The sequence below is a fragment of the Indicator indicator genome, chromosome Z (assembly GCF_027791375.1).
Source record: "Indicator indicator isolate 239-I01 chromosome Z, UM_Iind_1.1, whole genome shotgun sequence".
Taxonomy (NCBI): Eukaryota; Metazoa; Chordata; class Aves; order Piciformes; family Indicatoridae; genus Indicator; species Indicator indicator.
In genome coordinates this window covers 8,029,092-8,042,221 of record NC_072053.1, presented here as the reverse complement: position 1 = coordinate 8,042,221, position 13,130 = coordinate 8,029,092, and the positions used below count along the sequence as shown (strand labels likewise).

General features: G+C 44.3%; 1 protein-coding gene across 1 annotated transcript in view; it reads left to right on the top strand.

Moving 5' to 3' along the window:
• Nucleotides 1-13,130, top strand: part of KIAA0825 (KIAA0825 ortholog) — a 143,748-nt gene that overhangs the window by 15,679 nt on the left and 114,939 nt on the right. Inside the window, exons 2-3 of the mRNA XM_054397995.1 lie at nt 182-350; nt 8,949-9,618. Of these exons, the coding sequence (XP_054253970.1) occupies nt 182-350; nt 8,949-9,618 (839 nt within the window). The remainder of the gene's footprint in view (nt 1-181; nt 351-8,948; nt 9,619-13,130) is intronic.

Sequence of the window (13,130 nt, the reverse complement as noted above, 5' to 3'; positions counted from 1 at the left end):
CCTACCAATTGAAGAGGATGAACTAATGTTACCTTAATTTGAAATACTGTTTTCATTTGAGGCATGGAATAGCTATAAAATGCATTTATCTCCAAGCCATGAAAAAAAAAATCCTGTAATTTTGGGGTTTGTTTGTTTGTTTGTTTATTTATTTATTTACCTATTTATTTATTTATTTTAGCATAGAACAGTGTCTTAGAGACCTGCAATCAGAAGTGAATGAAATTTGTAGAGATGAAATGCTACACAGCACAACTGACTGCCTTCAGTGGCTACACAACTGCAGTTTCAGTTCTCTCAGACCTTCTGCTACACACCATGGAGACCTGATGGAGTTCCTTAGGACCCTGGTAAAAAAAAAAAAAATATAATAATTGTTTACTGAAGACTTTAATGTGTGTGTAAGATGGTTGTGTGGTGGAGAGGTGGTGTTGGTGCTTGAGGTTAATTAGTTTTCTCGTTTCTTTATTCACTGTGGTGAGAACAGTTCAGAAATTTTATGATAAGGTTTAGTGCTGGGTTTTTATGTTCACATCAGGGAGTCATGTTTCCTTTTGATCAAGCCTTATATAGGCAAACTTGGGACAAAAATCATTCCACTGATACTTCCACATGTTCAGCACCGCTGGGACTGTTTTATAAGCAGGTGTTGGTAAAAAACATCTGATGTTACTGTGCACCAAGGCTGTTACTGTTGCTGTTGCTGCTTCTTCTTCACTTCTATCAGTATGAATTTAGCACACTTAATACAGATTTTTGTCTTTTATGCTTTATTTAAACATTACCTTCCTATCTACTTTCTCCAGTTAGAATTGTGAGAGCTACATCCTTTGTTGTAACAACCTGTACAAGAAGTACTGTAGCCAGAAGTCAGTTTTCACTTCATTTTGCTTGCTTCATTCCCATCATTTTAGAAGGCATTTTTAAACTCAAATTTTGTGTTAAAAGTTAACCTTGGAGTGTATGTGTGGAAATGGAAGTCTGGAAGTTTGAGTTGGATAGGCAAGTGAAGGAATATCTCAGCCAATGACAGCCTGGAAGTTTATAGATTAACTATGTATGTGTCTGTGTGTTTATACAACAAATAAACAAACCGGTGGAGTCTTCCTTGCCACTTAGAATCACAGAATCACAGAATCAGTCAGGGTTGGAAGGGACCACAAGGCTCATCCAGTTCCAACCCCCCTGCCATGGCCAGGGACACCTCACACTACAGCAGGCTGGCCAGAGCCTCATCCAGCCTGGCTGCAAACACCTCCAGGGATGGGGCCTCAACCACCTCCCTGGACAACCCATTCCAGGCTCTCACCACTCTCATGGGGAAGAACTTCTTCCTCACATCCAGTCTGAATCTCCCCACTTCCAGCTTTATTCCATTCCCCCCAGTCCTGTCACTCCCTGAGAGCCTAAAAAGTCCCTCCCCAGCTTTCTTGGAGCCCCCTTCAGATCCTGGAAGGTCACAAGAAGGTCACCTCAGAGCCTTCTCTTCTCCAGACTGAACAGCCCCAACTCTTTCAGCCTGTCCTCATAGCAGAGCAGCTCCAGCCCTCTGCTCATCCTGGTGGCCCTTCTCTGGACACCTTCCAGCATGTCCAGATCCCTCTTGTAACAGAGGCTCCAGAACTGGATGCAGTACTCCAGGTGGGGTCTCAGCAGAGCTGAGCAGAGAGGGAGAATCACCTCCCTTGCCCTGCTGGCCACACTTCTCCTGATGCAGCCCAGGCTCTGCTTGGCTTTCTGGGCTGCAAGTGCACATTGACAGCTCCTGGTGAGCTTCTCTTCCCCCAGCACCCCCAAGTCCCTCTCCTCAGGGCTGCTCTCCAGCCAGTCCCTGCCCAGCCTGGATTTGTGCTTGGCATTGCCTCCACCCAGCTGCAGGACCTTGCCCTTGGTCTTGTTGAACCTCCTGAGGTTGGCTTGTGCCCACCTCTCCAGCCTGTCCAGGTGCCTCTGGATGGATCCCTTCCCTCCAGCCTGTCCAGGTGCCTCTGGATGGATCCCTTCCCTCCAGCTGTCTGCTGCACCACACAGCTTGGTGTCATCAGCAAACTTGCTGAGGGTGCACTCAATGCCTCTGTCCGTGGCACCAACAAAGATGTTGAACAAGACTTCCATGTCATGGATTAGTTGTAGAACATGGACTTATAGAATCATTAAGGTTGGCAAAGACTCCTATGAGCATCAAGTCAACAAAAACACCTCTAGGTTGAGATTGGCTGTAAAGGCAGAGGAAAGCTGTTGTGGAGTATTTTCTCCTTTGGGGACTATCTGCTGGTGAAAGCTCAAGGTTCATCAAGGGGCCTCTCACTTTTTAACTCTTAGAGTTGGTTGTTGATCTGTCAGTCACTGTTGAATCCCCTGGATTTTAATGTCGGATGAAGAAGGCATCTTGAGAAACACCGGGTCTTTAATGTTCATGTGGTGAAGTTATTGGTCTCCTTCTAACATCGGTGATCAGTGTGAATGTTGTATCTAATCACCCCACTCAAGAGTGTCAGAGACTGCTGCAAGTCATACTTAATCTAGACAACATGAGAGGATCCCAGAAAATCAGAGAATCACAGAATTGTTTCAAGTGGAAGAGACCTCTGTGATCATTGACTGACACCAACCATCAACCCAACAGCACCGTGGCCACTAAACCATGTCCCCAGGTGCCATGTTCACACATTCCTTTAACACCTCCAGGGATGGTGACTTCACCAGCTCCCTGAGCAGCCTGTTATGATGCCTGACCAGTCCTGCAGAAGACAAATTGTTCCTCGTGTCCAACCTAACCCTCCCCTGGCACAATTTCAGGCCATTTCCTCTCCTTCTATCACCTAATACTTGGAAGAAGAGACCAACCCCCTCCTGATTGCAACCTCCTCTCAGGGAGCTGTAGAGAGCAATGAGGTCTCTCCTCAGCCTCCTCTTCTCCACACTAAACAGCCCCAGGACCCTCAGCTGCTCCTGCCCCAGCCCTATTCTCCAGACCCTTCCCCAGCTTTGCTGCCCTTCTCTGGACCTGTTCCAGCCCCTCAGTGTCCTTCTTGGAGTGACGGGCCCGAACCTGAACTCAGGATTCAAGGTGTAGCCTCACCGGTGCTCAGCACAGGGCCACAATCCCTACCCTAGTGATTGTGTTGCTGGCTGATGAAGTCTTTTGTTATTCCTCTTAGTCCAGTTAGATCCTTGTCTAAACCTCCTCAGCAGAGGACATGTCCATGGTGCCCTGCTGCCTGCTTTCTTTGCTCCCCGAGGCAAGGAGCCTGTCCCAGGCTGTGTACCTGAACACCAGATGGCGACATTTGTTTGGGAAACACCAAAATGTCCTCACCTCTGGGTCTGTCTCACTCAAAATATGCTTTCTAGCTCTTCAGCTTCCCATAAGAGCACTGTCTGCATGATGGTCTGGCTGTGGGCTGCAGACTCTGGTTAAGCCTTGGGAACAGCTCAGTGGCAGGCTGCTAAACAGGCAGCAACTGCTGTGTGTGAAACCTTGAGCTCCCAGGTCTGCATGGTGAATCAGGAAAACATCTGTGGAGCTCAGGAACTGGGACAGGGCTGTTTCCAGCTTCATACCTTCTAAGATAATCCCTCCTGTTGTGTAGCTGGGAGTAGAGATGAAAAGTGTGTGCAGGGATACACTAGAGAGTGGTCCAACAGGGGCTACGAGGATGGTGAAGAGACTGGAACCTCTGTCTGATGAGGAAAGGCTGAGAGACCTGGAACTGCTTAGTCTGGAAAAGAGAAGCCTGAGGGGGGATCTTATGAATGTTTAAAATACCTGAAGGGTGGGGGAGAAGAAGAAGAAGAGGCCAGGCTTGAATACAGGGTTCAGTTTTGGGCCCCTCACTCCAAGAAGGACATTGAGGTAGCTACAGCAGATCCAGAGAAAGGCAACAACAAAGCTGGTGAGGGCTCTGGAGAACAGGGCTGGTGAGGAGCAGCTGAGGGAGCTGGGGGTGTTCAGTGTGGAGAAGAGGAGGCTGAGGGGAGACCTCATTGCTCTCTACAGCTGCCTGAAAAGAGGTTGGAATGAGGTGGGGGCTGGGCTCTTCTCCCAGGTAACAAATGACAGAATGAGAGAAAATGGCTTAATGAGAGAAAAGGTTTAGTTAGGTACTAGGAAAAGTTTCATCCCAGAAAGGGTTCTCAAGAACTGCAACAGGCTGCCCAGGGAGTCCCTGTCCCTGGAGGTGTTTAAAAGGTGTTTGGATGAGGTGCTTCAGGATATGGTTTAACAGCTGTTTACAGGGAGGTGTTAGGTTATAGTTGGACTTGATGATCATAGACTGGTTAGGGTTGGAAGGGACCTGCAGACATCATCAAGTCCAACCCCCTGCCAAAGCAGGTTAACTAGGGGAGCCCACACAGGATCACAGAATGTTAGGGGTTGGAAGGGACCTCTGAAGATCATTGAATCCAATGCCCCTGCCAGAGCAGGACCATAGAGTAAGCACAGGTTGCACAGGAATGCATCCAGATGGGTCTTGAAAGTCTCCAGAGAAGGAGACTCCACAACCTCTCTGGGCAGCCTGCTGCAGGGCTCCAGCATCCTCACACCAAAGAAATTTTTCCTCATGTTGAGATGGAATCTCCTGGTTTCCACTTTGTATCCATCTTCAGGTCTTTTCCAACCAGGTGGTACTATAATTCAATAATTTATGAACTCAGAGAAACAGTGTGAGGTTCTGAGACCTGCAAATGTTATTAATGTGAAATTTCACAGAATCATAGAATAGTTTAGATTGGAAAGGACCTTTAAAGATCATCTAGTTACATCCCCATGCCATGTGCAGGGACACCTTCCACTAGATCAGGTTGTTCAAGGCCCCGTCTAACCTGGCTTTGAACCCTGTTGTTCTTGGAATAGATCTCTCTGCTTCTCTGTTCCAGTGTCTCACCACCCTCACAGGGAAGAATTTAATTCTACTTTTTAATCTAAGTCAAACTTCTTCCAGTTTGAAGCTATTACACCTTGTGCTGTCACTCTATGCCTTTGCTAAAAGCCCGTCTCCTGCTCTCCCGTAGCTCCTTCAAATTCCTGGAAACCTAAAGTCTCTCTGGAGCCTTCTCTTCTCCAGGCTGAACATCCTCAACTCTCCCAGCCTGGCCTCACAGCAGAGGGTTTCTACCCTTCCAGCGTTCTGTGTCCTCCTCTGGCCCTGCTCCACCACATTCTGTTCTGAGCACTCCAGAGCTGCCCCAGCACTGCAGGCGAGGTCTCAGCAGAGCACAGCAGAGAGGCAGAATCCCCTCCCTGCCCCTGCTGCTCACACTGCTGGGATCAGCCCAGGACAGGGCTGGCTCTGAGCTGGGAGTTCATGGTGCTGGTTCTTCCTGAGCTTGTGCTCACTCAGCACCCCTAAGTCCTTCTCCTCAGGGCTGCTCTGTGCCCAGCCTGGATTTGTGCTTGGGTTTACCCTGACCCAGGTGCAGGACCTTGCACCTGGCTTTGCTGAAGTTCGTTGTCCCACCTGCCCAGCCTGTCCATGTCCCTATGGATGCCATCCCTTCCCTCCAGCATGTTGACCACACCATCATCCACATACTTGCCTCAATCCCACTGTCCATGTGTCCAGCAAACCTGTTAAACAGCACTGTTCCCAGTACTGATCCCTGAGGGATGCCACTTGTCATTTGTTTCCATGTTGTCCTCCTGTGCACTGTTTTGTCATTCTAAATACATAAAAGCTGGATATGCACATGAGCACATCTTCATCCAATTCTGATCCTGCTTGACTAATGGAAATATCTTCATTTTTTTTTTTAACAAAATCTTTATATTACTGTATTTGTTCATTGATAGGAGAGGTAGTAGTCTATGGTAGGCAGTAGTCCACTTGGTAGACCACAAATGTTTTTCCTGTACATTATTGTCACCAACTTTCTGTGCTCATGAGGGAACTTTCAATGCTTCTCTAAAACCTTTGGATACTAATTTGGATCTTTTTCTTCTGAACAGTTGTGGCATCACCTTTTGAAGTATTTTTACAGATTAATTTTCAAATGGAGAAGCCTGTGTCAATACAGGCAGTGTTCAAAGAGATTTGATGACACTGTGTTTTCAGAGCTTCAAAGTTCACTTCAGGGGCTCTTTTTCTGAGTAACAAACACTAAGTCTGAGATGGCATCTGCAAGCTCCCTGTTTTTTAAAGCTGTAGTTTAAGTTGCAAAAGGCTTGAAACAATACTTAGGTCCTTGCTGGCTTTCATGAATAAAAATGTTTCTGTCTAACCTTGAAAAACAGCAGTAGGGATTTGCTTGGAAGACAGTTTGGATCCATCATCCAAAGGCATCGGTTACATTCAGTGATTTGACATCTTCTCTTGTTTTGTTCACCTCAGAATACAGCATTTGAGCACAAGTCATTAAAAAAATTAACCTTTAAACTCCACAGTAGTTAGTGATTAAGATTTCAGTTTACACACTGGGACACATTGTCTTTGGTGACACAAAACTTTAGAGAAAGCTTCAGTAGATAATAAAAGAAAACCAGATCAGCCTTAGGTCTATGCTTGATGACATGCATGATTTAAGATTTTAACCAATTATACAGACTTCTGTAGGTTGATATTTGAGTGACAATTTCCTTTATTGTTCTCTCTCACAAATGTGTTTCCTGCTACTAAGTAAACAAAACAAAAAAAAACAAAAAAAAAACCAACACATAGGAAGCATTCTGAAATAAAGATGTAGAATGGAAGAGGAACAGCTAGTCTGTTATTTTTAAGACTTCCCTTTATGGTAGGCAATGATGCTCTCTGTCTTCTGTTCAGAATTAGCTATGCTGCTGCAAGTGTTTTTATTCTTCATCATGAAGCACTCCAGAGGAAAGGGTGATAGGAAGGTTAAACTCCCACAAGAGCACAACAGTTTTGAATCACCCAGGACAGAGAACAGAGTTCTGATATTGAAAAATGGAAAAAAAAATGAAGCCCACTGAAATTTTTATTCTATTTTTTTTAAATATATTTACATTTACAAATTATCTACTGATAAAAGCTTGCTACACTAGAAAACGTTTTTATTGGATATTATTATATTTAACCAAGATCATATTCAAATTTTATGTAATCCTCTGTTTCAAAATGGGAAAAGAAATAAAGCTGATTCTTTCCTCAGAAAAGCAGAGCCACAAAGATGCTGAAGGCAGTGGAACATCTTCCTTAGGAGGAGAGCCTGAGGGAGCTGAGGCTCTTTACCTTGGAGAGGAGGAGCCTGAGAGGTGACCTCATTGCTGTTGATAAAGATGTTGCAGGGGGAACTGCCCAGAGGCTGGAGCCAGGCTCTGCTGGGTGATGCCCAAGGACAGCACAAGGGGCAGTGGTGGGAGCTGAGGCAGAGGAAGTTCCATGGAAAAGTGTTTTCCCTGTGAGGGTGACAGGACCCTGGAGCAGGCTGCCCAGGGAGGCTATGGAGTCTCCCTCTCTGGAGATACCCAAGGTTGAGAGGAGGTCTTTACAAATAAAATTGTTGACCCTAGGACTGTGGCAAAACCTACAGCAGGAAAAATGCTGAGGGGAAAATGGGATTATTACAGGGAAGTTGTTTGGGGTTTTATTCTCAGAGAAAGGAAGGAGTTTTGGTATCCAGTGACCATGGGATTTTGGGGTTGTCTGTAGGCTGAATATGCCTTGCTCATGCAAATGATTCATCTCATACATACAGAGGAAAACTGCAGAGTGCTGTTCACATTTGTGTCCTCCTGGGCCAAGTAAAAAGCATTGAGCTGTGACAAGAGGACCTGTTGTTTGCTGAATAGCCTCTTGAAAGTGCAACAGCTCTGAGGTCAGAGATCCTGGCCCTGGACTGAGAGGGAGCTCTTCAGGCTCAGGTGGAGTGGGAACAGCAGATTCATCCATGTGGTGTCACCTGCCTTCTTTTTCTCCAACCCATATAGCTGTGATGTATTTATATTGTTAATGTATCAGCCTGCATCTTGGTTTGGCAGGATACACAGCTTCTTATTCTTCTGCCCTGTGAGATCTGAGCCTGTTCAGTCCTTAACAAGTTTTCAATTTTAGTTCTGTAAGGGGATCCTGGGAAGATTTTTATCCTTAGAATGGTCTTTTTGATGGTTGCCTGCTGAGCCAGAACGCAGAAAGCAGCAATGTTTCATTTTATAAATTCCCATCTTGGTTTGATGAGCAAAACCTGTCATTATCTGTGTAGATCTTGAGTAATTTTTCATATCATTTCCTTTCAAAGACATGCATGTGGACCACAACAAACAGGCTGCCAAAGCTTAGCTAATGAGCTTCCCAGAGATTTCCTTTGAATTCTGGGTTAGAATTGGTTGAGAAAAGAGGTTGAGGGTGTAAGGAAGATGAATGTGAGTTCTTGTAGTAGGTAGACAGGTGATGAATTAGCACATAAATTCATGGGAAAACAGAATTTGTTAATAACAAAAGAATTCTTTACCTGCAGACTGCCAGAGCCCTGGGGCAGGCTGCCCAGAGAGGTTGTGGAGTCTCCTTCTCTGGAGGGATTCCAAGACCCCTGGACATTGTGGTGCTGGGCAAGCTGCTGTGGGTGCCCCTGCTTTAGCAACGGGGTTGGACTGCGTGATCTCTAGAGGTCCCTTCCAATCCCCTTCCAACCATGCTGGGATTCTGTGACTCTGGAGTTTTGGTGGTTGTAACAGCAGAGCTTCACAAGAGACTGCTACTTTTTCAGCTGCAACATGAGCCAGTTCCACTTGCAGCTCACTGAGCATTGAGGCCTTACAATAGGTGTCTCCTGATCCTGAAAGAAGTTTCTCACCTCCATTTTCTATTATCCTTCCTCAGTCCTTACAAATAAGATGGGATTCTGGGACTTCTGTTGTTTATGTAGCAATTTGTTGGAGTCTCAGTGGCTGGTAAGGTAATTAGCAAGGAAAACAATTGGTACTTAGCATGAAGCTGTTCATTTTATGAGCCAGAATTAACCAATCATTTGATTTTTTTTTTTTTTGTTAGCAAAGCTTGCTGAAGAATGAGCAAAATCAAGAAGAAATGATACTTCACTTCCTTCTGGATCTCTCCAGTCAGTGTGGTGTCTCATTTCCCTGTACCCCAAGTGGGACATCTTTTGAGTTAACCTCTTCCCTTCATGCCATTGAGGATGATTCAGCCATGGATGTGAAATCTCTTTGGGATGATGTGAGGTTGCATCTTCGTCGATTTTTAGTCAACAGGCTGCAAAGTCAAGAGGAAAGAAGCACCAACACCTTACAACAGCAAATGGAGTTTAAATCTCAGTGCATTCATCAACTTTTGTTTCTCTATCCTGAGTCAGAAGTTTTAATGAGGTATCAACACATGCAGAACAAACTGGTGAGTGATCTTCTGCAGAACTGCATCTTGTCTAGTTGTGGTGAGACCAGTTTTGATAAGGTGGTTCATGGCTACCAAAGTTCTATACCCAAGCTGTGCACCATGATAAAAGAGGATTTGTATATACTAAGTGGAACTATTGATCCTTCTTCATCACTGAAGTTTATTAATGAAACTTACCTGGATACCATCACTGAGGAAATGACAGTTCTCCTTGAAAGACTTTGTGAGCTGCAGTTCAAAGAAAATGCTCTACATGTAGTTAAGGCAAGCAAGATTTCAAAGAAGCACAGAGGAACAGTTCATGCTGTGGGTTAGTAACATTACTTTATGTTCATTGTACTTAGATATTATTTTAATTATGCTACTTTCCTTTCATTATTTCGTATGAAGAGAGAGATTATTAATTAGGGGTTTATGTTTTAACCATATTGCTGACTGAGATTATAAATTGCAGCTTTATGTTTTAACCATGTTACTGCAGTTGAACTATAGACTGTGTCAGAATTGTGATGAAAAAGGTTTTAAAGTAAGGGAGAATGTCTTATGGATACAGATACCCCATTATAATTCACTGGCTATCATGGTCATATCAGAGGAGTTTTTCTCAGTCTGACTTACTCCAACTGTTGAAATACATAGCAGAGTAGGAACTATGTCATCCAGATTTTAGGAAACACAAACTCTTCAGCCTTCCATCCCCACTCTTTTAAATTTTCAGAGGATTATAGAATAGTCCACACAATAGAATCATAGAATGGTTTGGTTTGGAAGGGACCTCCAAAGCTCATCCAGTCCAACCCCCATGCAGTCAGCAGGGGCATCCTCAACCAGAACAGGTTGCTCAGAGCTTCATTGAGCCTGACACTGAATATCTCCAGAGATGGGGCCTCAGCTACTGCCCTGGGCAACCTGTTCCACTGTTCAGCACCCTCATGATGCAGAACTTGTTCTTGCCATCCAATCTGAATTTGCTCCTCTCTTATTTCAAGCCATTAGCCTCTCATCCTATGAGTGCAGGCCTTTGCAAACAGTCCCTCCCCAGCCTTCTTATAGGCCCACTTCAGGTACTGGAAGGCTCCTTTTAGCTACCCCAGAGCCTTCTTCAGGCTGAACAACCCCAGCTCCCTCAGACTGTCCCCATGGCAGAGGTATTCCAGTCCTCTGATCATTTTTGTGGCCCTCCTCTGGAACCTCTCCATAACGTTCATGTCCTTCCTATATTGAGGGCTCCAGAGCTGGACAGAGTACTCCAGGTGAGGACTCCCCAGAGCAGAGGGGCAGGATCCCCTCTTCCCACCTCTGGCCATGCTGCTTTGGGTGCAGCCCAGGCTGCCATTGGCCTTCTGGGCTGCAAGTGCCCATTTCTGGCTCCTATCCATCTTCTCCCCCACCAGCACCACCAAGTCCTTTTCCACAGGGCTGCTTTCTATCCCCTCCTCCCCCAGCCTGTATTGATAGTGAGGATTGTTCCAACCCAGGTGCAGGACCCTGCACTTGGTCTTATTGATCCTCATGAGGTTCAGCTGGGCCACATCTGCAGCTTGTCCAGGTCCTTCTGGATGACATCCCATCCCTCCAGCCTATCAACAGGACCACTCAGTTTGGTATCTTGATTAAATTCTGTGATTCTGTGAAACAGAAACAGATCCATAGAGCAGAACTGACTCAAAAAAAAGTTACTGTGCAGATTCTAATTCTTAATAAAAATTAAATGGAACTTTTCTGTTCTTGTGGTAGTACAGTTAATGCTACCTGGTGATTTCTTCCTGTTCTGTGGAAGTTAAGGCAGGAAAGGAATCTGTTATTGATGTGGTATTTCTCATGCTTCCTTTTTACAGCTGGTGTGTCTGACTTGCTAATTTCCAAAGGGAGGAATCAGAGCTTTAGGAAGAAAAACGTGCAGAGTGGAAACTTTTCATAACATAATTGACTGATTGTATGTAATTGCTTTTTCAGCACAGAGTTTTGAGCACTCCTCTGTGCAAGAGCTGTTTGTTTAAAATAGAGCCTTCTGTAAAGGTGAAGTAGTTTGGAGACAGGAAATATTAAGAGTTTAGAACCACATGAAAAATACAGAAACAGAGGGATAAGTCTTTGGATTGTACCAGGTGCACAAAGGATGATGAGTGAGGTGGTGACTTGCCAGGCCTGCACAGATGAAAATTACACTCTTGTGAGTTTTAAAATGAATACCTATGTAGATGTAACTTAACTAGAAGTTCCACTGGAAGAAATGCAGAAATAATCCTTCAAAAGGAGTTGAAATACGGAGGAATGTGTGGAACCTGTGAAAGAAAAAGTAAGGGAGAAGGCATGCAGACAAATAATGTGAAAGGATAAGAAGTTCAATGTAAAGCTGATATATTAATGGGATGGAGTGTTGGAGAGAAACAAGGAGAGTGTCAGAGATCTGTTGTATTATTAAGGAAATGACAAGAAATTTACAATTTTGACAGGTTCTGGAGTGAGATGAGAGTCAGTAGAATCATTCACTGACCAAAAAAAAAAGTAGGGAACTTGAAGTTTGTGACTTCATTTTCCTTTCCATTTCCAAAGAACTCACCAAGATGGGGAGGTTCAGTTTTCTCCATTTCACATCTCAGTCATGGACATTTAAGTGACTGTAAAGTGTGGCTGCTCTAAAACCCTACACTTTAACTCCTTCTGGATTACAAGGAGGAAGAGAACAGTCCTTCAATCTACTGAAACAGTAATTTCTCTCCTTAAATTTTCTTGCCACAGGTTTTTGCATGTTTTTGTGGTCAGCACATCTCTCAGGGCAGATTTCCAACGCAGAGTTCTGTTGTATGTTCAAAAGAACAAGAAGAAGATGGAAATACACAAAGTAAATTAACTTGCAACTTCTAAAACCTTAGCTGCATGCAATTAATTTAAAATAAGATAAAATCCCTGTGTTTCATAAATCCCACAGAATATTTTTATTTTGGTTCCAAATGTGTTAAAGGTCAGATTTGTAGGCACAGCAGCAGCTGCCTCCACAACACCCATAAAATGTGTTTAGCAGTGATATGTAACATTTAATGCTCAAAATTACTTTCTTCACAGTGGCTGTCATGCTCCTGTCTTCATCTCATCACTGTATAGCACTTCATATTATTTTACTTCAAGAGGTGAGCCTGGGAAGCCTGCAGTGTCTCTCTACCAGCCTTCTGCAGAATCAGACTGTTCTAGATGATCTGTGACAGCCAAACTATGAAGTGACAATAATGAAGTCAGCAGCCTAGAGCAAAATAGAGGGTCAGGTGAAGTGACATAGTGTTTGGTTTTTTTTTTGTCATTTTGTAGATGTGTCATAGCCTGCCATTTGGCATTATTAATCCACTCATGCAAAGTTTAAACCTGTATCATTGCCAAAAACAATGATGACTGACAAGTTTTTTTTATATGTGAGCTCATACATGAAGAGTCTTTTCTGAAAGGTTGCCCAGGGAGGCTGTGGCTGCCTCCTCCCTGGAGGTGTTCAAGGCCAGGTCGGATAAGCAACCTGGGCTGGTGGGAGGTGTCCCTGCCCATGGCATGGGAGTTGGGACTAGGTGATCTTTAAGGTCTCTTCCAACCCAAAGTTTGGATTTCTATGAAATTAATATAAGTTGAGCAGAAATCCAGCTGTTATTTAGCAAAAACATTGTTAAGCTTCCTGGGTGCACTAATAGGCCTGGTGACCTGGAACCAGATAGTCTTTAAGGCCCCTTCCAACCATTCTGTGATGCTATGAAAGTGGATTCTCTCTCATAAATGTTTGGCTCTGCTGCATTTGTAGCACACACTAAGTCATTACTTCGGTTTACCTCCACTTTGAAA